This window comes from Colias eurytheme, chromosome 11, assembly GCF_061535395.1.
Source record: "Colias eurytheme isolate Ceu_HAF_F1 chromosome 11, ilColEury1 Martin Lab GWU primary, whole genome shotgun sequence".
Lineage (NCBI taxonomy): Eukaryota > Metazoa > Arthropoda > Insecta > Lepidoptera > Pieridae > Colias > Colias eurytheme.
In genome coordinates, this window is record NC_142990.1 from 4,890,234 (window position 1) to 4,917,180 (window position 26,947).

Genomic DNA, 26,947 nt, shown 5'->3' on the forward strand with positions numbered 1-26,947 from the left:
TCACAACATAAAGGTTCTATGTTTTGCAGATGTTGAATCGGGTAGCCTTGCCAGTTGCGTAACATTGTAACAGTTACATAATTCAAATAATTATGTCATACATTTGGTTACATCACAACTGCTTACATTAACCAGTATTGCTCTTTATTACTTATATAAGGTCTTATCACATTTATGGATATTTATTTAGATAATAAAACCAGTATTCTCATTAAACAATATTGTTTATTATAATATTATCTTAGTGAAAGATTTAATTAAAAAGTACATAGTAGAAAAACATTTGGTGCAAGAATTATAGATATAGGGGGCACAGGTTGCCTTAGCCTAGGAGATTAAAAAATAATAATTTAACAGTAGATGTTGGAAAGTAAATTAGTTATTTATTGAATTCACTTCTTCTTCAGGGACATCAGGTTTAAATTTCTTTGCCTGTGATTCCTCATGGTCATTGTTTGTTTCCTCCTTACATATTTCATGTAAATTATACTTCTTGTATGAATAATAATTGTCAACAATGCTTAATAAACAAATGCCCTTTATTATTTCAACAATAATGCATAGTCCAGGATTTTTCAAATCTGCCTTGTTGTTGCAGTTTTTTAGTACAATTAATTCAGCCAACTCCTTAATCACCAAATCTCTAGATACACTGCTATTGAACCTCTTGTTGAAAATAACAGCAAATGTCGAAGACTGCTTTAAGAAGTATTTATCAAAAAGCTTTCCCGCACATTCCATGATATCTGGTAAATTGGCTTTACACGTAGCCATAATAGGCAAGAAGCGCAGCACGTGCCGTGTTTTCTGAACTTTGGTAGCATTCAAATCTTTGATTATAGCTGTACTGAGTTCTTCTGGGCAAGGTAGATTAGTCTTTATGAAAATGCAATTGGATGCACCGGTTTCCACTACTTGAAAACGTTTGTGCCTAAGAGATTTTTGGGAGTTATTTTTAATGGAGTTCACTTCGCGTCGGAGGATATCTCCAATGTCAGTCTCACTCTCTGAATCACTATCAGATTGGTCATCACGATCAGCCGGAGCTACGACAGGCGGTGCCTTATCCACGTCTGGATATAATTTACCGGCGTACTCATTCAGCAAATTGTACATTTCCTTTACACAGTCCTTTTCTCTAAAGTTACATGTGCAAAAGAAACCTCTAAAGCCGGGTTCTAAAAAGTATTTGTTTCTACTTTTCCGAAAGTAATACTTTTTCTTCTTTCTTGTATCACCCATTATAGAGCACTATAACACACGCCCTTCCTCGATTTATTACAACAAATAATACTCAATGATATAACAATTATTACGTGAATTGAATTATGAAATCACATAATAACTTAGCAGAAAGTTCAATATCGCAGCTCGCATTGTAACTGTCTAATTTGACATTTTGACCGTATGTTCCTTAGTTGTCAGTGTCATTGAAGATGACAGATGACGTTTCACAAGATGACGGCATTAGTTCCGTATTTCGCCACGTGCCGAATGTTCCGTGAATGTCTGTGGCATCGTATTCCGTCAAAATATGAATGTTTTAATTTGTAATCTAAGGTTTTAATTTTTAAGCGATTATTTTCAATGGAAGCTGGTTTCCTTGTGGTAGTAATTGACTATGTTTGACTAAAATCGGTCAAAGATGCCGGCCGCCACGGCTCTCTCTCAGACTCTTACAAAATATGATTAGCACATGAAGGGTTTGACTTTTTACTATGTAATCCAGTCTGTAGGTATTTATGCTCTACAAAAGGTGGCGTAGAAAATGTTTTGAAACGATATTGTTTAGGTATGAAAGGTTAATCAAAATCCAAGTTTTCGACCTTGACGGACCCAGGCGCTAGCCGCCATCTTGAATTAAAGGTGCTAAAATTAGGTATATTTTAAATAACTTCTCAATTGTTTACTAAATCACAAAATTGTCTATGAGGGGTTCAAAGAAGACAAAATTACCTACATTTTTTTCGTACATGATTATTCTGTAAGTCTTAAAGGTAAAAAGTTACAAGCGACGGAAATAATAATATTTATAGAAATCATATAATTTTAATTTTGTTTAAAAATTGTACAGCTATCATTTTTTTAATTCTCTTTGATGGCCCGGACTGGTTAATGGTGGCTTCTTCATTATCGTCGCTGAAATTTTCTGTTTCATTGTCTATATTTTTAGTTTCCAACCATGAAATTTCGTCATCATGACCAGAAGAAATCGAAGACGCTGGAGCACGCTTTCTAGTAACTTTTTACGGAGGGGACATGGATAAGGAATCCTTAGAAGATATCCGATATGAACGATTCGTAAAGTTATCAATAAAAAGGAAATTTAATCGACGAAATTTCATGGTTGGAAACTAAAAATACAGACAATGAAACAGAAAATTTCAGCGACGATAATGAAGAAGCCACCATTAACCAGCCCGGGCCATCAAAAAGAATAAAAAAAGATTGCTGCACAATTTTTAAACAAAATTAAAATTATATGATTTCTGTAAATATTATTATTTCCGTCGCTTGTAACTTTTTACCTTTAAGACTTACAGAATAATCATGTATGAAAAAAATGTAGGTAATTTTGTCTTCTTTGAACCCCTCATAGACACTTTTGTGATTTAGTAAACAATTGAGAAGTTATTTAAAATATACCTAATTTTAGCACCGTTAATTCAAGATGGCGGCTAGCGCCTGGGTCCGTCAAGGTCGAAAGCCTGGATTTTTATTAACCTTTCATACCTAAACAATATCGTTTCAAAACATTTTCTACGCCACCTTTTGTAGAGCAGAGGCTTTTACACTTCCCCACAGACTGGACTAATGGGCGACTATACCGATGGGCGACTATACCGATGGACGACTATACCAAATTATTCGTACAAATCAGGGGATTTCTGTTAAGGGGCAAATAAAATCCATCCTTCCACACAAATTTTCACGTTTATATACTAGCAGTGGTGTTGCTAGTCTTTCGGGAGCGCCGTTTAATTTGTTTGCGATATCTGCAATCTTTCTGCAATCTTATATATAAAAATGAATCGCAAAATGTGTTGGTAAGCGCATAACTCAAGAACGGCTGAACCGATTTCGATAATTCTTTTTTTATTATATTCCTTGAAGTACGAGGATGGTTTTTATGTAGAGAAAACGTAAATATGTACCACGGGCGAAGCCGGGGCGGACCGCTAGTATAGAAATAATTTTTTTATAAGGCCCCGTTTATTTGATAAGGCGGTAGCTACGCCCCTGATTAAAAGGAATAAGGAAATAAATTATATATAACATTTGAAACAAATTTAGCTGTAACTACAGTAAAAACAGTAGTAACATATAAAATATTTTTCTATAAACAGACACAAACAATAAAACTACTTTTATTTAATTAATAATTGTTTATTTTCCTACTTAAAACAAAATATGTGAATAACATAGACATATATTTAAAGTTAACAGTTAACATAACTTAAAAAATGAAATACTATGGCAATACTTTTTGGGGTTAATTTGCATTTCTTGTAAAGCTCAAGTTAAAATTTGTTTAGCTATAAGGCTATGTTCGAATGCAGTATTTTGTTTTCATTATTGTTGGTAAATTAGCAACCACAGGCTTCTTCTGTTTCGGACAAACAGTTATACTGAAAAAAAAAACAACGAAAATTTAGTAAAAATCATATTATCAAGCAATAAACTATCTAGTAAATGTTTTAGTTATCGGGTAGTTATTAATGTTATCAAGATTTATTACACCAATACCATTAAATTTAATACAAATTTGTATTGAAAGCTAATGAAGTGCTTTTTCTGTTAATACAGTAAACTTTATTTTTAAATACTTAGTTACAAATAATATAAAAAATAAAAAACAAAAAAACTTACTCAGAATTATATTCAATCGACGATATTTTTATATATTCAATATAAAGACTTGAAGATTTGAGTAATCTCCATGTCATAGGATTTAATAGATTGGTTTCGTATTTCCATTCCACGATAACGGATAAAGGCGGGTGACCTGTATCCTTGAACGCCATTAATTTCGTATGCGTATCGCCAGGCCGGTAATATTTTCTGTAATAAAAAAGATTAAGTATATTTATATGAATGTAGTATAACATTTTTTTTTAATACTTGGTTAACTATATTTTTTTATTAAGCATCCAATTTATGAGAATTTTGTTTCTTAAATATTTTTAATGCATCTAAATTTTGTTGGCTAAGATACTAAATACTAAGATTTCTGTCTAAAATATTTTATAAATATTTGAAAATGTTAAGGAACAATACAAAAATTAGATACTGGGGCGGAAAAAATAAATATTATTCCTCAAAACATTGTGCAACTTTCACTACAGGACTATTTTTAGTACGTGTTTATCAAAATCGCGATACTTACTGCTCATCATTCAGGAATTTATGATCGCTCTTATTATTATTTCTGTCGACCAATGTTATTGATACTTTGCCAACATCGGGCCCGTGGATGTTACTTTCAGTTGAATTCGACACTTTCACTTTCACTTCGTAGTGTACTCCTGTAAATAAAATTAATAAGTTAGTTTATTGGTTTCTGTAATTTTTTTATGTAAATAATTTTCTATATAAATAATTTTTAATGCTTAAAAAAACAATAATAATATTTGCGTATACTTTAAATTTTAAAGTACGTACAATTTTTTTTTTTTTTTTTTTTTTAACAACGTTATAACCACAAAGCAGATAAAAGAAGTTAGAAGGGGCACGTGGGCGGGACAGGCACGCATACATTGCTTGCAATGCATAGGCGTGCGCGCATTATATTGCGTTTATTGCGAAATAGTCGCGATTGCAGAGTTTATTACTTTTAAGCTATTGCATAGCTTCTATCGCGGGCCTTGAGCGCGGGGACCGAATCCAGAAATTGCGTAACGAAAAACCTCACGCTCCCCACTCCGACGGGCGCGGAGGTGTGGCTTGAAGGCATAGCATGCAATAGCTTTACCGCGGCAGTCCCCGAGTGCCACACGTCTTTTTTTTTAAACAAATGAGTCCCTATTTCCTTTCTAACCTCTTTTATGTGTTCTGTGGTTATACTAATAAAAGTTTTCAAATATATTTCAACTTACTGCAATATGGCTTCGTATTGCCAGTTAAAGCGTATAGAGCGACATTAGAATTGGAATCCACTAGTCCGCCCATTTGTAGCCGCTTATACACATTTTGGGAGTGAAGACCCACGGGTATACATAGGTGCTTATTGTCACATGTTGTGCAGTTGCCTTCTAGAAATGCCTGTAATGATAAGTAAGCGGGTTAGAAGTTAATAGTTATGAAGTAGAAATATCATTTATTTTTACAAGATAGTGGGCCGTTTTGGCAGATTATTCTTTATTTACACTTATTTATTGTATTAATAACGAATTCATACAAATTTATCAATATTCTAACCTAATGAGACTTTGTGCATGTTACGCTATAGCGTCGTCGTTCGTCGTCGTACTAGTCAATAACTTTATTAATTACTAGCGGTTCGCCCGTGGTACATATTTCGCAATAAAAGGTAGCCTATGTTCTTTCTCAGGGTCTAAAGATTGTCTGTGCCAAATTTCATCAAAATCGGTCCAGTAGTTTATGCGTGAAAACTGAAAACCATACATACATACAAAACCTTTCCTCTTTATAATATTAGTATATTATAAAGAGGAAAGGTTTAAATTCATCTTACCTCATAAGATTTACACTGTATAGCCATAAACGGGCAGCTTGGCGCAATGCTCTCTGTAAAGAAGTCATAACTCCTCTCATGGTCACACGCAACAAATTTCGCAACTTGTTGATACATATCGCCCGACCGTTGATTCCCCGCATTTTCTGCCTTACATCCCGGTTGTGTAGAACCACCGTTGGGATAGAAATCTACGTGGCCTATCGGTTCTGACATGCCAAAACCTGGAATTTCATCGTTGATCTTATATTAAGTACATCTATACTAATATTATAAAGCTGAAGAGTTTGTTAGTTTAAACGCGCTAATCTCAGGAACCTGGTCCGATTAGAAAAATTCTTTCGATTGATTCTTAGATAGCACATTTGTCGAGGAAGGCTAGTTGTTAATGTGTGTGTAGATAAGAGTCACGCGACAGATTTCTCCCGTATGAATAACAAAACAGTTTTCCTTATAGCGACATTATTGAGTATTGTTATATTAGTGCGTGTGTGCGCGTGTGTGAGTTATTTGAATCAACGGGTTGGCTTTGTGGGTAGGAATTGTTTTTTTTCCTTGTTAAATATGTATATTAAACAAATTAACTACGCCCAAGATGTCCATCGTTATGTAATTTTTTTAGAATGCACAATAATATAAATTCATAAAATAAATGAAAAAAAAAATTATAAAAATTTTATGAACAATTACAAATTATTTTTAAAGGAATGCTTATTGCATGTGCAATTATTTTTAAAGGAATGTACCTGAAAAATAAAGCGGCATCGCATTACTATGGATAATATCCACATATTCAGCATCAGATCTGTCCAGCCGCACTAAAGTGACCGTATTACTGAAGTATGGCGCCGCGGGGTCTAGACCCGTTATCCGTCCTAGTTTGAGATTAAATCTCTATAATAAAATAAAAATAAATTTAATAAATCGTATCTTAGCATACACCAATCAACAAACAATAATGTATTGATATATCACACGAACAATTATATTTATTAGCACTTACTTTTTGCAGGGAATGGCCGCAATAACCGGCTAAATGGGAACCAAGGGAATGACCAATAAAGTGAAAATTGTTCAAGTTTGATAAGCCCAGCTCTATCTGAAATAAACATAAAAGCTATGAATAACAGTTTCAAATAAATACCACACTAATTAAATGGTTAATTCTTTTTTGTTTAGTAAATTGACTCGATTCTAGAATATATAATTCATGAATAGAATAACTATGGTGTGAACAAATTGTCACATCTAGCTAAATTATTGATAATATTATTCGGACAACTTGTATCGAAACAGTTAAAAATATGTACCTACTAGCTTTCCGCCCGCGGCTTCGCCCGCGTTTTCAAAGAAAAACCCGCATGGTTCCCGTTCCCGTGGGATTTCCGGGATAAAACCTATCCTATGTGTTAATCCAAGTCACCCTCTATATGTGTGCTAAATTTCATTGTAATCGATTCAGTAGTATTTGCGTGAAAGAGTAACAAACATCCATACATCCATACTTACAAACTTTCGCCTTTATAATAGTAGTAGGATGAATACTTACATAGAATGTATGTATAAGATGTGCCGTCATTACCCCCACAAGTCGTATATTAGCTACAGCTTGACCATACGGTGGTTGGGAACCACGCCGCCAATCCACTATAGTGACTGTTGCCGCTTCATTCCCTTCTAAATTGAGAAGCGCATCTGCCATGTTTTGTATCTGTGAAATAGGTATAGATAGTTAATTTTTAGCCATGAATCGATGATGTTAAGCTTTTAACTTTTAAGTTTGCAAATTTAATCATCATTGCAATTTAATTATTAAGTGTATGTCTGCACGATTGACCAACTTTCCATATGCAAAAAAAGTGTCAAGGGTTATGAGATGTTTGCGTCTTTGTGACCACACTTTCAGATTTATATTATTGTGTTTTTTATTAACTCGTTATTCTATTGTGTTTTGAATACATATCTAGAATAATTAATAGAAACTAACCCATAGTTTATGACCTCCATCAAGGAACCCATGAGAAATAAAATAAAAAGGTCCTCTTGGATCTATATTCGCATTTCGAACTTTTTCTACATCTGTAGCTTGTAAAAGCACTGGTAACTTTCTATTTCTTCTTGTAAACACAGCATACCTATAATAAATGAAAAAAAAAACATCGATTAAAAATTTCGCAATGTTTTTTTGTTACAGTTGATACTTTATCTAACCCTTCGCCCCTTGGGACAATTTCGTATACCGATACGCATCAGTCCAAAGGTCGATGTTTATGTAGAATAAAGTACACTGCAAGTAATTAGTTAACGAGTTTATCATAGTGATAATACGTCACAGTGCAACTACGGGACGTAAATATTTGTTGTGATATTTGTTTAGTCTTCGTATTGATAGATCGATGTCACGGACGAGCCCCCTTTATTATCAGGGACGACACATTGAGTACATAGATAAAATGTACTGGGAATACCAGGGTAATGACAAAAAGTATCAACTAGCAATAATATTTAGATCCGCTTTGTTGGGGGCGTGGCTTTCTATCATTTTATTAAGTTTAAGGGCCGTGGTCTTATATACCAATAGCACATATTTTATAATGCTAGTACCATTACTAATTGAAGTTCTTAATTCATCAAATGATGAATTGACTTCATGAATTTACCTACGTACGTGGTACTTTACTGAAGGATTTTTTTTCATCAAGACAATTCGAAGTATAAATGTAATGCCCAACGGCCGTCATGGGTGACTCGGCTACGTACCTACGTAAGCGTACGTGTTTCATATATATTTTGGACTTTTCAAAGTTTTCTACTATTCATAATAATAATTAAATTGATTTTACTTCTAACAATTTATACGGGCACGATGATCATGGAGTAATAGATGACTGATAGGCAATTTCAACTTTCAAGTTTAATAATTCGATACGTATGGGCGGAACACTACACCGACTATAATTTGAAACTTGTGATACGGCGTAAGAGTAACGTCTGGACTCTGCTCTGAGATAAATGAACATAAATAGTTTGCAAAATACTTAGTATGAATAGGTATAATAAATATAATAATTGGACATATAAATTTATTTGTTATCACTTAGTTTATTTATAACCTGTGAAATTCTCAAGTTCTACCGAAAATAGATTTCCTCAAAGTGATATGATATTTTAGTACATAATTAAAAAGAGATTGTCAATTTTCTTTTATGAATTACATAAAATAAATACATATAATCTAAATCCTATACAGCGAAATCGTTACTTACTAGATTTCAGGCGAATTTTATTTTATTTTCAGCCGAATTCAAAAAAGGATGTTCTGAATTCGACTATATTATTTTGGGTTTGTTACCTGTGTGTGAACCGACTTTGATATTTATTTTTTTATTTGAAAGCTGGCGCCCCCAGGGACGTGATCTCATGTAAATTTCGTTTAGTACTTCAATTTGAAAGCGAATAAGCTTTTTTTAATAAAATGAATATGAATATAATAGATGGATGGAGTGGAGTATGGACTATGGAGTATACTTTCTACTCCATGTCACAAGAGGCTGCTGAAGACCAGTGTTGTATAAAACCCTTTTTTGACAGCAACCAACGAGCCGCGCAGTATTCGGTTTATTTTTCTTAATCCTTGTACATTATTTAAATTATATTACGATTTTTTGTTACTGTTTAATATGCGGTTTTCATTTGTTTATTAAATAACAATACAATTAGGTATTTTCATTCTCTCTTCCTGCTATTGTAACATTTAATTTTACTAAGTTAGTTGTCATTACTCTTTTGAGCTTTATCGAAAGAGCAATCAACGTTACGAAGTAATTTAAAAAAAAAATGTTTTTATTACCTGACTCCTAAAGATTCCGGCGGCGCAGGAAAGTAATTATCTGGGCGGTGCTCCGTCCAAGGATAGGCTTTCGAGAAACACCCGTACACATTGTAGCAACGTTCTATCTCTGCATCCTCTTGAAATATTAAATCAATTTAATATAACATATTATCTTTATTTCATATATGTATTTATAATTATATTCAACTATTGTCCGGCACAATACTACATTGTGAAGACATCTCATTACCATGCAGATCATGCAAATCATACTTTGAAACTGACTAACCGTAGAAGGAGCTCGGGAAGTTGGTAACATCGGTCGAATTCTGCTTGTCCATTAAGACCATTATAGTTTGGAGCATCAAAGTTGCACTTGTCCTATTATACATTTTTAATTTTCACGCGAACTTTCGTATGGCAAAGCACGTGTCACTATGGACGATAACAAACCGTGTAATGTAATGCGATCTGTGTCTGACCGAGTATCGAATAACGCTCTTGTTAATTGTCCGATTGTCAGCGTAATGAAAGGTTTTCGAGACGCTCCTTGTTTATATAGAATCATAAATGCACTAGACTCATCTGCTTGGACATTGTTACCTAATAGATCCGCATTGCTTCTAGTTCGCAGACGTTCCGGGATATGCCGATAACAGAGGTTACGACGTTATCAATGAGCGGTTATTTGTTAAATATGATTGACGCACGAGAGGTCTGTTAGTTTGTGAAGCACTCGAGTAATTAAATATTATTAGTGCAGATACACTACGGGTTGGACACACGCGGTATCATGTACGCGTGACGATAAACTATCTTGATAATTGGGATAGCAATATTGTTATGGAAATTACTATTTATAGCACATATTAATTAATTACAAAGTAAAGGTGCTCATTTTATTTTTCGTATTGTTTATAGATAGCTGTTGTTTGTAAATATCATTCAGGGATCTACCTTAGTTATCTCCGCAGCAGGGCACTTATTGACGATAAATAGTAAAAATAATGATGTCACAATCGTCATTGTATAAAACAAACAATAAAGCGGACTTTGTTGTCTTCATCGTTACAACTTTCTGATAAGTAATGTATACTAATTAGTAAATTTGTTTTGTTTTTGCAAAGTTCATACAACTGTGATAATTGAGTATTTGAATAATAAAAAAATATTGATTTTTTTTATGTATTTTAAAACTTTATTATTAATAATATTGATATTTAATGCAAAAATCTCCAAAAAAATTATTTTTCAATTAATTATAAGCAATTAAAAATTGATGAAATTTAAATTAAAGTCACGTGACTATAAACGCGCCATGACTGGTCACGCTAGATGAGACGTCAAAATGTTATAGTTGTATATACGTTTTTCTATCAACTGCAATGAGTGAAAACTAACATTATGACGTCACACGCGTTCGGGTGACGCTTCGGGAGTTGTCGGTGTGTTTTCGGTACTGGATTCAAAGACTAATTTTTATTTTTAAATAACTTTTGAATTATTGCAAAAAAAAAAATGAAAAAAAACAGTTTTGTTATAAAACTAATATATAATCTTTCCATTTAGCACAAAAAAATTTTTTATTCAAATACTCAATTCTTCATGAAAAGTATAAACAGTGATTTGCAATAATAAAAAACAAAGGTATAGTTGCCGGCACGTAACTTGACCACTTTTTAGCGTAGAGGAGGAAGCTTGCTCATATAAAAATGTACTAAAACTTGATGCACATACTTCCCCCACAACGCCACTTTTTGTCCAAGATGTTTGCCTACGGTAAACCTAAACAGGATTTTTAATAAGCAGTTATACTATCGAATTTTCTGCATACATATTATTATACAACTATAAATTAATAATCATATAGGAAAAAATATTAAAATCACTTACATTAGAAAAATACATTTATTAATTATTTATTTATGTCTTTATTTATATCTTCTACAATGTTCAGTCTTAAAAGCTCAAAATAAAAATTACTTGATCGAAGTAAACACACAATTATCAAAACATAATCTCATGCAAAAACGGTCATCTCAAGTCTTTAACAAATTCATAAACAATCCACAATAATGGCATTGCGTCGAGACTTTTCTTATCAAAATTATATAAAAATATACGCAAGTCGTTTCTATGCTTTTTTTTCTAAATACATACATACACAGTCATTTCAAAATGAAATTTTCTTTATAGTACACACTGTACTTCCTAAAAACGTCATATACTGAAAAAGGATCAGTCATCAGGCCAGAAAATAAGATTATTAAAATAGCCGGGAAACATAAGAAGAAGCATACATCTAATATCTAATCTAATATATATTATAAAGGCGAAAGTTTGTAAGGATGTATGGATGTTTGTTACTCTTTCACGTAAAAACTACTGAACCGATTACAATGAAATTTAGCACACATATAGAGGGTAACTTGGATTAACACATAGGGTAGTTTTTATCCCGGAAATCCCACGGGAACGGGAACTATGCGGATTTTCCTTTGCAAACGCGGGCGAAGCCGCGGGCGGAAATATAGTATTTTATAAACATAATCGAAATTTTACAGAAAACGACAATAATATATTAGCCATTATTAAATTACCTTATACAAAAACAATTATTCTACTAATTTATTACATTTATATTACTTATAAAGCGTTATAAAATACCCATTGAATTTTCCTATAAAATAATTAAGAATTGACTTTACGTGACTTATTTTTCGACGGCGTTGAAGAAAAATTACAAGTAAATGTTAAATCTTCATTAAAAAAGTCCGAAATAGACATGGCATCGTTTTTATTTGGGGGCGGAATAATTCTGTCAATATCGTCGTTCAGTTCATTTTCCTTATCATCAAATTTTACGTCAGAGAAATGATTGATAGTAATTTTTTTATTAGAACTCTCATTGGGATAGAACTGAGTACTGTCCGTCGACGTTTCGTCTTTGAAGCCACTGTCGACTCTCATCCAATTTACGTTGGAAATTTCCTTCAAAGCCGTCTTACTACTATTACCCTTAGATAAACTAGTGATAGTCAATTCTGAAGGTTTTATGGCACTTTCATAATAACTAGAAGCGTAAAAGGTATTCTCGTTAAAACCACTGTCGACTTTCTTATAGCTTGAGGAAGAGTCACTTGCTACTTTTGTGGTATTTTTAGAACTGTGCTCGTATTGCGACACGTTTTCAGTCAAGAATTTGAGATCAATGGTATTAAAGTCTATCTTTTTGTCCTCCATACTAAAAGGTATATCAAAATTATCTAAACTACTATCTAAGGACATATGCAACGGGCTGAGTGTAGCCTGTGCACGTATTTTGCTAATTTCATGGGCGACATTAGTCCTTCGTTTGCCCTTAATGGGAGTTTCATCTAATAAGTTTATTCTTGTGGAAGACTGGATATCATGAGATTGCCCCTTAAAAGAATCTAACTTAGCTAATTGTTTGACATTTGTGTCCAACCAAGTCACTTGTTTTCTGTCTGGTGAGGTAGTTTCTGATCCTGCCAAAATAAATTCATCATAAATACCAAAAAAATCCACATACTTGCATATATAAATTTGTATTAAAAACTTACCCTGTGAAGTGTTATGAAATGATTCGTCGACACTCATGTCCATACTAAAATCTAACTTCTGTACAGATCGACTGCGATGCAAGCTCGACATACTGAGACTGCGTTTTTCTGACAACGAAGATCCTCTCTTGTTTTTAGGCGGCGAATTTTTAAGTGACGTGCTCCGTTTTAATAAAGATTTATTTGGTGTCGTTTTACAGAAGCAGACGCCATTCTTTTCGCAAACGATACAGTCGAGACATGTTGCCATAGCTTCTGATTCCGGTGAGGTGAAATTGTTTTTCTAAAAATATTAGAAGTACGTAAGTACATTGGATATTTAATTTTTAATATATTTCTAATATTGTGACATTCAATTAAGTATAACTTCATTTCACATAATTAAAAATTACTTTCCATTCCCTTTTTAACAATAATGTATAGATTCAAACTAAATGGCGGCTCGGAACATCGAAAAAACAATTTTAGGTATTAGCGGGACGTTAAAGGATCTGTGTGCACCCGCACTCGTACCTGCACCTTAGTTCTGAACCGCTATTGAGTTTGAATCGAACTATACAAGTTTTTGAAAGACAAGCATGCTAACAAATCCTGATATTTAAAATTTTGAAACTGTTTGACTATAGATCATGTCAGATACATTCCTAACACTTAAGGAGCCGACCTACCACACCATCTCATACCATGACTATGAACATATTAGAAACAAAAATAAGCATAGCATGGACCACGCCCGGCTCTAGAATGTATGTATCGCCATGCATTACAAGATTCGTTTGTCTGCAATTACTAGCATATTATCAGTCAATGTTAATCAGTTTTTGTCTTCCAAATTAAAATGGAAAGCAAAAGTGCTTCTTACGTGTTTAGCTCATGGTAACAAACTAATGGGAGAAATAGCAACATAAATGAGACAGTTTTAGAATGGTATTATATGCGTAAACAGTATTTTACTGCGGCACGGCGCACTTATACGCAGCGGTTTGGCAACGTCGCATGCCCAGCTGAAAGCGTAGCGCGAGCAGTGTTGCTTGGTGATGGAACAAAGGTCTTAAAACTCGTATTCATAGTAATCATTTGTTAAGAAACAAATCAATAGGTTGAGTATTGGCTGTCAAAATTTTGAACGAACGAAAAACGTTGAACGTTGATTAACTGTTACTCAACATAATATTATGTTACCCACGAAAACAAGGCTTTATGCTCTATATGAAATATGTATAATATACATTTGACCAAAGCACACTAAATATGGTCATATTATGTGTAGTGCATGGTAGTGCATAGTATGGTGTTTTTCACCAATGCAACAATGAGACAAAAACTTACCTCCTCATCGCTAACTTTTGTTACAGGTGAAATCGATGATGACGCAAGTGAAGACGATGTCGCTGATCCTTTGGGAGTTCTGAACTCAATAGGACTGAAACACGGTTCAAAGTCAACTACATCCAATATTTTATTCCTGTATGGTTTATGTTTCGATTCAGCTTGCAGAGGAGTCCCAAATGTGCGCTTCATACCTTTTGATATAAAGTTACAGCTCTGGAAGTAATTGTTGATTAATGGTACACATTAATTTCATTTTACAATTAAAAGCAATTCTATTTTCAGGTGTATATTATAGTAAAAAAAATATGTGCGTGTACTAGTGTAGTGTGTACACACGTAAGAAGTGAAACTTCTTTATGACCTTATTTTTGAAAAAATAATTTACTATATGCAACTTTACAGAAATACGTCGAATCACGCGTGGTAGGGATGAGAAAAAAATGGCGCGTAATGGAAAAATGTCACGCGTAACGAATAAATGTTACACTAAATTTTTTTCCAACCCCGATAAAGAAGTTTCACTTCAAAAAAATAAAAATATAAATGTATAATAATATGTATAAAATACACATAAAACCTTCAATTTATTCCCCTGTCATAGTCCGAATTACAATACACAAAGAGCGCTCTCTTTACGATTTGGAAAAGAAAACATATATAGGAGATGCAATTGTAGAAATAATGTTCAAATATTTTCATTGTGGCATTTCGTTTATATACAAAATGCCTAACTTGAAACCGAAATTTGAATATATCTTCTATAAATATATTTCTCTTATATTTAAGAGTTGGTTTTTACTTCTTAAAATCTGGTTGCAAGAAAATACCTTTGGAAATAGATTTTTAATCTATTCTCCTAATTTTTCGAAAACACAGTATTAACAATAGCATGCCACATAAAAATTACAGTTTGCAGGACAGCGATGTTTTCAACATTAATAAATACAAAAAAGACATATACTTACCAAATCAGGGCTGAATATAACTGGTGTGTGTTCTTCATAGCTAGAGGGTGACCGCTTTTCATGACTTACATCTTCATCTGTATGTTCGGAGTCATCATGATCACTTTGCTCCTCAAAGAACAATGTTCTACGCAATGAACCGTTTGCTGTGACTTCATATTCATCAAACATTGCTTGTTCCTGGAATTTTATGCTTTATTTGAGCTTATGTATTGATTAGTTATTTATAATAAAGTAAATGTGCCTAATATGTATTTATTATTTAGGGTTCTTGTTTATTTTTAATCTTTAAATAAAAAAATCACAAGTGAATAATTTATACCACAAAATTATTCTTGTGATGGAATACATTGAGACAAAAATAAACAAACATAAATTATTCTGTAAAATATCTGTTACACATAAAATAAATTAATTGTCCAGTAATGATACAACAGTTGACCCTTCTCCTGCCTCACTAAATTGAACAAGTCAGTACACAAAAAAAAATATTGTTCATTTTACAATATATCAGCATTATAATAAATAAGGTATTTAAAAGCACAACAAGAAAACTAGTTAGTTGTTTTATTAAATAACAAATCCCAGCCCCAATCTATTGAAATTTGAAACCTTGAATGAAAAAATTGTTTGATCATTAAAATTTAAACATTAGCTTCAATCATATTATATAATTAAGCCATGCCCAACAAGTTCATATACTGATATAATATTAACTATACCAACACATACTAATACTTCATATACAGGAATTTCATAATGCCACCAGGGGGAAATTTTAGCCAAGGAAAAATTCAATTATATTTTAAAGGATGAAAACTGTATTATTAGATTTCTGAAAATTAACAGTTAAGTTTTCTATCTACAGAATAAAGAGTATATCCTCCTTGGCATTACAAAATTCCACCCTGTATATAATTAATGATAACAACAATGTCTTGTTATTGTTATTGAAATAACATAATGACTAATCACCTGTGTAAAAGTGCAGAATGGTTGTAAAATGCTCTCTAATTCAGGAGGGAGTGTTGGTGGTAATGTTAGCGTTGTCTGAACTGAAACTAAATTTATTTGTTATAATTAATGAAACAGCAAAGCAGTTAAGTATTAACATTGGATTTATAATCACTTACCATTTTTCACAAATTTTAACTCTTTCACAAGACTAGATACATTGGAACTAGAATCAGAAGATGTTGCTTGTAATAAAGGTTGCAGTTTCTTTGATGATTCCATGGGACTTGGTAAAACTAACTCTTGGGAAAAGAATCTAAAACATGAAAAAATAATGTAAAAAAGTGGCACCAACATGAAGAGTAAACAATCATCAGGTAAGGTACTTCAAAAAATTACATTTCCAAACTATATTTTGATTTATATTCAGTTCAATGAACTTGTTAATGTTAAATTAAAACTTAGGGCTATTTGCTTATACAATATAATATAATCTACATCTAGTAATCGTAAAATGAATATTATTTTTGACGGACTCACTTCTCAGTAGCTTCTTCAGCGATCTTCTCCAACGCTGGATCTGGGGACGGCTCAAACTGGCTATTGCATACGATAATATCTGTAGGAACTAAGGTACATGCTTGGTCTATGTCCCATCGAAACGAACCGCTCGATTTATTTTTGTACATTTTGCACATACCGGGGCTGTATAAATATTTAAGGGATTAATATTATACCACGATTTAAAAATACCTAGATTATGTACCTACTAATTTACAATTTAGAATTAATAACAAACCTGCATATTGGTTTATGAAGATTTTCTACTAGCACTTTATCAAAAGGATTACGCACTTTATTTTTCTTTTGAGGTGTACATTTATTATTTGTATTTGATAAATCTTCATTTTTGAAATCACTCATTTTGAACCTAACGAAATTTAAAAAATAATAAACGGTAAATGCTCCAATTTGGCATTTGTGGTTTGACACCTTAATTTTTTATATCGCCGAGGCTATGGATATGGTTGCAATAAGTAAGGACGGCATAGACAAACAGTCTAAAAAATAAAATACCTTTTATGAAGTAAAAACTAAAGAGAAATCAGAGAAATTAATAAAGATATTATTACTGCCTCTTTGACGAAGTGAATAATGGTGGAATAATGCGTGAGATTAAAAAAAAAATGGGAGCCCTAGATTTAATTCCAGGAGGAGACTAAAAATATTCCGTGAGAATGCATCCCTATTGTCAGTAATGAAAAAAAACCAGTGAAATTTTAAAATTATAAGCTCTCGGAAGTGGACTAAAGTCCGGTCGCGGAGCAGAAAGAATTTCGTAAAATGATCTCTTTACCTACTGACAGTGGTCACAAACATTTTTGAATGAAGTTCAGTTTACATGAAATATTTGGAGGAGAAAATGTTTTTTACTAATCTTATCTTCTTATATATAAAAATGAATCGCAAAATGTGTTGGTAAGCGCATAACTCGAGAACGGCTGAACCGATTTCGATAATTCTTTTTTTATTATATTCCTTGAAGTACGAGGATGGTTCTTATGTAGAGAAAACGTAAATATTATGTACCACGGGCGAAGCCGGGGCGGACCGCTAGTAATATATAAAAATGAATCGCAAAATGTGTTGGTAAGCGCATAACTCGAGAACGGCTGAACCGATTTCGATAATTCTTTTTTTATTATATTCCTTGAAGTACGAGGATGGTTCTTATGTAGAGAAAACGTAAACATGTACCACGGGCGAAGCCGGGGCGGACCGCTAGTTTATTAAATAAATGTCCTTTATTCATTTACAATACTTATTAGTTAGTTACATTTTAACTTTTTCAATAACCACGATATATTATATAAAAAAAAGTGTGCGTGTACACACATAAGAAGTGAAACTTCTTTATGACCTTATTTTTCAAAAAATAATTTACTATGTACAATATTACAGAAATAAGTTAGTCTAACACGCGATTTCGACTTAGGCGGATTTTGATTGGACATAAAGAGTTTGAGGTTTATTCTTATATAAATTTTGAATTCACAAAATCATAATTGAACACCTGACACCAATCAAGCAAACACAAACCTTACTCTCTCAGGTTAAAGGTTTACAATCCCTAAGGACGGTGGTCATTGCACCTGTGCGAGCAAGACACATTATTTTTACAAGGGAGTGACAGTGACAGGTAATAACAGGTTAATGTACGAAATTCTTCCTGCTCCGCGACCGGACTTTAATTGTCTGGAATAATAATAAATCGATTTGTGTGTATGTAAGAGAAGTTAAATTCCACTTCCATCTTAGATCATTAAGTAATGGATGGAGTACGCTGGCAAATGTTCTAACTAAACTTTCTGCTGATTTTGGTGCGGGGAGGGTAACTCACACTGATGAAACACAATGAAACACAATCACACATTCACAAAAATAATTTGTGTCACGAAAGTCGTAAAAATTTACGACCTTTCAAGCGACGAGTTTTTAAATTCAACTCTATCTTTAAGTTCATAAAGATTAAATTTGTATTTTATTCCAAGTTGTCTCGTTCAATCGCGGTTCAATATCGCGTTCTAAATTCAACTTTATAACTTAGTTCATAAAGATTAAATTTGTATTTCTTTAAAAGATAGTCTCGTAAGGAATGCGGTTCATTATCGCGTTTTAAATTCAATTTTATCTCTTAGTCCATAAAGATTAAATTTGTATATTTTCTTTCCATGATAGTCTCGTGGGGCCGCCTCAATGATCGAGTTAACATGACCCGATTATTTGTCTTGATCATATCGCTAAACGATACATCGACGATTATTAGAAATTGCATTTAATTAGAAATGTACGTTAAAAAAATAAAAAAATATACACAAATGAAAGGTTATTCCATCTTTTTTAATATTCGACATGTTTGAATTGCTTCTGCAAGACTTGACAGTGCAAAACGGCATTTTTAGCGGAGCACTCGCAGACGTCCTTTCGACGTTTTACGAATACGCAGAGTGTTTGTAATCGATTACGCAAGTACCTAATTTTTATGAAAGCATAAGATTTTTCGATTGGAATAATCTTATACCTCGGCAAAAGGGGAAACGCCTGCGAGTGTTATTCATTACTTAATGATCTAAGACTTCCATACTACATCGCACCCAGCAATGCAAATTAACAAATATTTATTATTTTCTATATAACTTACATAATCTGTAGTAATAAAAATATGATGACACTTGACAGTTGACACATTATGACATTTGATACATCAAAATGACACTGACAATAATGTTCGTTGAATTCAGAATTCAGATAGGTAAAATATTTTAAATTTCAATCATACATAATCTTTATTTAATCGATAATAAGTTAATAAATACTGGACATCATTGGAATTTTGTATTTAGGTTATATGTGGAATTTATATAAAGTAACTGTTACAATCGAAAGGAGAATGAAACACTTTTAAAACTTCTGAAACTTTTTAAGAACTTGAGAGATAAGATTACAACCAAGAAAGGTGTAAGTAGTCAAGTTTTATCGACATGGATTGTAATACAAGTTGTGAGCCAATGGATATAGATTTAAGTTCAAATTCTGTAAATGCAATGGACATATCATATAATGACCCTGCTCCGAACAGAGAAGAAAATACAACAGAGTTAGTTACTTATTCAAATCCGAGACTATCTACATCATTTAAAAAATTGGTGGTCCATCTGAGTGAAACTAAATCAAATTCCAGAAAACGGACGCAATATATTTACGTATCAGGAATAATAATACTGCTGTTATCATGTGTATTATATCAAATAAATGCAAATTTTAAATGTCATAGTAGTCTAAACATTGAAAGGATAAGTAATAAAATTTCAAATAGACTTTATGGACAATCAACTGCTTCATATAAAATTGTTAACACTTTAAGAAGTCACGATAAGAATAAAATTTTGATATTGTATGGAGGGACTGGTGTCGGAAAAACGTTAACTGTGTCATTAATTTTAGAAGATATCATGAACTTCAGCAATGTTTATCATTATACCATGCCAACTTTTGTGGATGTGTTCACAACAGACCTTCTGTTGGGATTAACATTGTGCCAAAACTCTATTGTTGTTATTGACGATCTTAAAAACAATGATACATCAAAAATTAAAGATAAGTTATCAAATTTACTCACCAAGACTGAAAATTTAAATAAAAATATAACAATTATATTAGTTTATAATTGTGATACAACAAATGGACAATTATTCTTGTCTGAATGTATAACTTTGACAAAATCAGAAATGAAGAGCTTCAGTGAAAATGATGACAATGTAATAGAATACATAGAATTTGATAGTTTAAATGAAAGTACTCTCAGGAAATGTATTGAATATGAACTAAGAGGAAGAGAAATTAGTGAAGAAAAATTCAAGTATATTTTAAAATATTTCAATGTTTTTCAAGATGGCTGTAAAAGTGTTCACCAAAAAATGAAGTATTTGAACATATTATGATTTAAAGGTATGAAGGATTTTATTAAAGTTGTTGATCAATAGAATGTTGTGTTATTTTAGAAGTAGATAAGTGTAATTAATTGGTAATTATAGAAGTGAAAACTTATGTAAGTAATAAGTATGTAGTCTTTAGTCAGTGTAAGTAAGTAAGTTTTTAGTCAGTGAATTTGAATTTTCTCTTGATTTAGTGTTATTAGTAGAACAGGGATTGTGATTGGGTAACTTTTAATAAGTTAAAAATTGATTTTTTTTGCCAATGATATAACAAGCAGGGCCTTATTAAATGCCATTTCACATTAAGTAATGTTATAATAACAGATGGAAGGTGATATTATGATCTTTAAAGTATTGCAATTTATTGAATAAAATGTGTAGTCATGACTTAAATTATACAGTTGGTTAAAAATATTAACACAAATAGATCAAAAGAACTTTATTTTAGAGAATGTTACATTATAATCGGCAATGCAGAGGTTTTAGAAATTATGTTGAATAGAAATATACTGACAAATATTCAATACACCTACACTTTCACATTTTTTAATTATGCTACAACAACTTAGCCACCTTGATTATAATTAGTAAAATCTTAAATCATTTCAAAGGTGCATATAAGAATGAAACACTTTGGTTAAATCTTAAACATTAAAAAGAAACTAATTGAACATACCTAGGCAAAGTGATGAATAAAGCTGAGATAAGTTTTCACTGCTTCCATATTTAAGTACAATAAAATTACTTAACATAACTTGATAATTATACACAAGCAATACTGTTTTAATAGCACTCAATACTATTTCTAGCTGAATGGTCAAAAGTTTCAAAATAAATACAATTTCAAAGATGGCACGGCACTTACAATGTTTCAGCTTAGAAATGTTTAATATTAATTCTCATATAACAATTTTTTAAGTGAAAAGCTGATTATCATACACGAAAAGATGGGAAGTTTATAAAATGATAATAAAAACTTAACAACAATAGATGAAAATTACCTACTATGATTTAAATATCTTCTAAATCCAAAGGAGTCAAGCCTGAAAGTGCACAAATTGTAAAAAGTGAGAAGCAATTGAAGGACAACTTTAAAAATTGTTAGAGTAGAATGTTATTTGAATAGACTAAATATACATTTATAATTTAAGTAGTGGATAAAAATAAACAATATGCCATGATGGACAATCACATTTGTGCATTTTCTGTTTTTGACCTACATAATAGGAGGATTGTCTAGGTATGTATCAATGTATATTTTAGTATAATAGAATATTTGCAAGATTTAACTAATTTATTGCACATGTAAGTTGCATTTGATAAATATTTATTTACACCTATGTAGTTAGTATCATAAAACATTTTTCAACAAATTTACAGATATGAAAGTTATATTGTAAATAGGTAACTATTTTAAAGCAAATAAATATCAATTTAACCATTCAGTTAGTGATACAGATAATTTCATAAAACAGGAATAAGTAATACTAGTAACAATTAGTTATATTTTTGAGATTTTTCTTTGGAAATTTTAATAATTTTTACTTTTATTACCTAAAATAAGCTAATCAATTTGTGATGCAAAAAATAAATAATCAGCTGTGCTTTAACAGAGTAAATATTTCATAGTAAGTTAGCACTCAAAGCAAATGTAAAATGTACAATAAAATGTTCATGAAAACATGATAAAAAAATGAAACTTATAACTATATGAGATAACAAAAAAGAAACATAAATTATTAGAACAATAATGATTGAGAAAAGCTAATAAAATGATAACACTCTCAAACAGGCTAATGTGCAAATTAAATTCTATTTACATATATATTTAAGTAAATATGTTTGTATAATTAAAAAAAAATACTAAATATGCGTAACAGTAAAGACTAGAATACATTATAGTTTACAGTTATTGGCACTAAATTCAATGGTAATGGCACAACTATACTCTGAATACAATTAAATTATCACCATAAGTTTATCTAGGATGCAAGTAGCACTATAGTTACAATTCCAATTTTTTTGTCAAAATCATTAATAAAGAAGGTTTCACTAACTATACTAAATTATTTTACAAAACCGTAGAAATGTGTTTAAATATTATTTATATCTAATTTAGTTTTCTAGGAATAAGTGAGTTTTGCAGACTTATGGTTTATAGCATATTCCATAGGTGAAACTGTGCATTTTCAATCACAAAACATACATATTAATATCACGTTCCAAGCTCCATTTCATAAATTGTAAGTCCCTTATACAGTCTGGTATCATGCACAGTTGTCACCATGAAGTTTTATACTACCTATAAGCTAGGTGTTAAATTTTAATAAAATATATAAACAATCATAAAAAGGTTGCAATGAAAGGTGATTATAATAATAATTAACAACATCAATATAAAATGACAAATTGTACAGAATTTCAAGCAAAGCGGTATTTAAATCTAAAATTGACAAATTGATATAATCACTTAAAAAGATAATGACCATGAATGCACACCAGCTTTTACATACTAGGTTTTTGAAAGAAAGTTATACAATTGTACATTAATATTTAAAATATAGTACATATATAACTACCACAAGTTAGGTACATCAGTGCTGATTGGTAGTGCCAATAACTGCATTTTTTATTACTTAAATATTACTAACTAGGTATTCAATAACAAATAGAACACCATTTTAAGCACGACAAAACATTCATAGTTAAAAATGTAGAGAGACTTATAGAGAAATGTGCTAATAATTCTAAACCTTTAAAATGTCTGATTTGTTTGGGTGGGTTTACTTATGGTTTACATTTATCAGATCTGGTATTTCTTCTGAGATTTTTGTAGAATCTTACTTTTACCATTATTTCTTTATTCGTTGACATTTTCGATTGTGGCTGAGATCACAACTTCATAACACTCACTAAAATCTAGCATTAAGCATTGGATATTTGATCAGTGTCACATTATAGCCACATTATAACATTGGAATTTGATTATAAAGTAGGAAATAGCATCTGAACTGCTTACATTGATTTAAGACATTAATTATCTATAATATGTAATTAACTTAATTCCTTGAGATTAATAAGAATTCTAATAAAATTCGTGTAATTTTATAGCAGATTGGATATTTTTCAAACGACTATATCACTCCGCCACAAGGTTTTAATGACACAATTTTGCGTTTTACTCATGAAAAGTAACGATGGTAGGAATTACATCTCCATTGCATACAGCTAACTTTCTTTTACCATTATCTTCCTCTGGCAGGATGGAGTGGTTTTTGGAGGGGACTAGTTAGGAGCGATGGAAATGAACGGCAGTCCATTTGTTGTAGCGTTTGTGCCAAATACGAGTTTCCTGATGTTGGTAAGTAGCACGTCTACCTTCGGAATCTACGCTCTGTGTAACACAAATATACGCAATAATAGCGACATCCTCTCCCAGAAGATGTACTCTCGGGTTAAGGATAGTAGTGTTAGTTTTAATATTCGTGGGAGTGTTATCAATAAAGAATTTATGGAATTCAACACCCTCTATTAAGTTACCAAGTGAATCTGGATCAAACGAAGTCACGTGTGGATCACAGAGTTTGGAGTATGTATCGTAGTCCCCGTTATTTATAGCATCTAAAAGTATTTCTGTAGCTTTGATTACTTCCGCACGGCGCATTGAAGCATTGCTGTCACCACGAGCTTTTCCAAATGAATCGGCTTTTGTCAGACCATCCTCATCTTGTTCTTTGGATATAACAGTGCATGCCCTATCAACACCTTTTTTGTCTTTGTCTAGATCATCATCTTCTAGGGTAGTGCTGCTATCAGTTGATTCTTTTACTTGTGATCCATCTCCCTTCTTGTTTACCATGGATTTTCCCGAGAAATTACGAGTTGCAAGCATAGTTGTTAATATTGCCCCCTTAAGTTTGCGACGGGCATTGAACTTCTTCAAGCAGTCCACAGTTTCTTGCCTGTGCATAACTGATGCAACACGCTCACGGTGGCAGATCCATGGGTGCTTTAGGGCTTCCGAAGCAGTAATTCTCTTGCTTGGGTTAACAGTCAACATTTGGTTGATAAGACTTTTAGCTTCGGGCGTTACTGTGTCCCATTCTGGTGACGGATAATCGTAAGCACCAGCCTTGATTTGTCCATATAATCGGTGTTGATCTTCATCCCAAAATGGAGGATATCCAACAAGCAAGATATACAAGATAACTCCACAAGCCCATATATCCACCGGTTTACCGTATGGTTCTTTTTTAAGAACTTCTGGAGATAGATACCCCGGAGTACCCGCAAAGCCGAACCATGCCTGCTGATCGCCTTGTACTTCAATAGCCAATCCGAAATCAGCTAATTTTACAGCAGCACCTTTTGCCTTACTAGCCAATAACAGGTTTTCAGGTTTTAAATCCCGGTGTACTACACCATTATGGTGGCAATGATGTACAGATTCTAATATCTGCTGAATGCAGTGAGAGGCATCAGCTTCTGAATAAAATTCTCGTGCTACGATATCTTCAAACAATTCTCCTCCGGTCACAAGATCAAATACAAGGTAATGGAAATGTTCTTCTTGAATAGAGTCATGAAGCCTTACGATGTTAGGATGTTGAAGTTTTCGACAAATTCGTGCCTCTCTTTCCAATTTCTGGAAATCTCTCGCAGATAGCTTTTTAGTGTTGATAATTTTGGCTGCAAATTCATGTCCTGTGGATTTTTGAACAGCTCGACGTACGATAGAAAAAGCACCTTTGCCTAATTCTTCTTTCAGTTCATAATTGTCCGAAAAACGAGTGCTAACGTTTTCGCGATTTGGATTGGCCATTTTTGCTACTATACTTTACCTGCTTTTAATAATCACTTATAATTATCTTGAGCACACACTTCGCGTTTCACTGGTAACTGTAACAAAAAACAATCAATACGTTAAATTACATTTTGCGATTGAAACAACAATAAAGTGTAAAATAGGTATTTATAAATTACAACAACTTCTGAATAGAATAAAATTCCTGAGCTTTATAGTATTAAATCCATGTTACAGTTTAAATTGATGAAACTGAAATATTTGGGCCGTGTAGTAGATCTTCATGATAGGTAATTGAATTTTTTATCATTACTTAATATAAGAAACGGTAAGTTTTATTTAATTCATTTATTAAAGTTTTACCACATATTCCACATTTTAACATCACTACCTATTTTTCAATGAAATAACGCGATGAAATATGCTAATAAACCATTTTTTGTAAGAATTCCTTTAGGGTTTTGTAATCATAATCAATAAAATTATGCGTTGCCGACACTATCATTAATTTAGTCACAGATATGAACAAGACTGCAAACCCGAAATTAAAATACACTGATGCCTAGGCAAAAGTTATCACGATCACAAACATAGACTTCTAATATTAACACTACGGCACTGGGATGACATTTCGTTAGCGCAAAATAATCGATACACCATTGTCTCAACACATTCACCAAAATTCCGAGGACATATTTCCATATTAACGCGTTTTATTTTACAGGTTTAAAAATGTAAATCCAATATCTTATACCATACTATAAACAATATTATCAATATTTAAAAATCATAGAAATAATATGATCAGTGCGCAACTTTAAACGATATTCTTAGCAATAGTAACTCGTACGAGCTCCCGAAGTATTTTTAATAATGAGAACAAAGTCTACCGATATATATTTGAGGAATTTGTTTACGATATATTCGGTTATTGGTAAAATTATTTACCTATTATGTGCCCATTTTACACAATATTAACGTAGTGGAGATAGAAAACTAAGGGCCTAGCCCTACACCACACTCTCCTTCTGCTCCGGACACGAGCTTCGGGGTCAAACTCATAGACATTATGAGTTGCCAGAGCGATGATCCTTGAAAACGATTTTAACTATAATTCGTTTAAAAGTGATTTCGCGTGTAAAAAAATATTTGTCGGTTCGATATTCAACATTGTAGTTAGAAAAAAATCTTGCTAGCGACAATTGATACCTGAAACAAGCGTATTTACGTTTTTAACACAATGAATTTTTACGTATGTTCACACTGAGAAGTCAACCTAAAATCG

The 26,947-nt window shown here is 32.2% G+C and overlaps 5 protein-coding genes across 5 annotated transcripts; 1 reads left to right on the forward strand and 4 right to left on the reverse strand.

The window, feature by feature from the left end:
• Positions 1-205: 205 nt before the first annotated feature.
• Positions 206-1,396, reverse strand: LOC149904537 (THUMP domain-containing protein 1 homolog). The gene has a single exon (XM_090107362.1). It carries the CDS (start codon positions 1,240-1,242, stop codon positions 376-378), a length of 867 nt encoding a protein of 288 aa, XP_089963488.1. The 5' UTR covers positions 1,243-1,396; the 3' UTR covers positions 206-375.
• Positions 1,397-3,386: 1,990 nt separating this feature from the next.
• LOC149904538 (pancreatic lipase-related protein 2-like) lies at positions 3,387-10,197 on the reverse strand. The gene is made up of 11 exons (XM_090107327.1): positions 9,817-10,197; positions 9,546-9,663; positions 7,683-7,830; positions 7,245-7,406; positions 6,699-6,794; positions 6,442-6,589; positions 5,696-5,919; positions 5,097-5,262; positions 4,388-4,526; positions 3,871-4,062; positions 3,387-3,629 (listed from the first exon to the last, which is right to left on the reverse strand). Exons 1-11 carry the CDS (start codon positions 9,917-9,919, stop codon positions 3,545-3,547), a joined length of 1,581 nt encoding a protein of 526 aa, XP_089963453.1. The 5' UTR covers positions 9,920-10,197; the 3' UTR covers positions 3,387-3,544.
• A 1,483-nt stretch (positions 10,198-11,680) lies between these two features.
• On the reverse strand, positions 11,681-17,360 carry bora (aurora kinase A activator-like protein bora). Its single transcript, XM_090107419.1, has 8 exons — positions 17,162-17,360; positions 16,903-17,067; positions 16,542-16,678; positions 16,384-16,469; positions 15,409-15,588; positions 14,441-14,656; positions 13,112-13,394; positions 11,681-13,036 (listed from the first exon to the last, which is right to left on the reverse strand). Exons 1-8 carry the CDS (start codon positions 17,284-17,286, stop codon positions 12,219-12,221), a joined length of 2,010 nt encoding a protein of 669 aa, XP_089963545.1. The 5' UTR covers positions 17,287-17,360; the 3' UTR covers positions 11,681-12,218.
• A 2,342-nt stretch (positions 17,361-19,702) lies between these two features.
• Positions 19,703-20,908, forward strand: LOC149904540 (uncharacterized). Its single transcript, XM_090107312.1, has one exon. The coding sequence runs from the start codon at positions 19,905-19,907 to the stop codon at positions 20,862-20,864; it is 960 nt and encodes a 319-aa protein (XP_089963438.1). The 5' UTR covers positions 19,703-19,904; the 3' UTR covers positions 20,865-20,908.
• Positions 20,909-21,282: 374 nt separating this feature from the next.
• Positions 21,283-26,723, reverse strand: CaMKII (Calcium/calmodulin-dependent protein kinase II). The gene is made up of 2 exons (XM_090106867.1): positions 26,611-26,723; positions 21,283-25,757 (listed from the first exon to the last, which is right to left on the reverse strand). Exon 2 carries the CDS (start codon positions 25,678-25,680, stop codon positions 24,148-24,150), a length of 1,533 nt encoding a protein of 510 aa, XP_089962993.1. The 5' UTR covers positions 25,681-25,757; positions 26,611-26,723; the 3' UTR covers positions 21,283-24,147.
• Between the last annotated feature and the right edge of the window lie 224 nt (positions 26,724-26,947).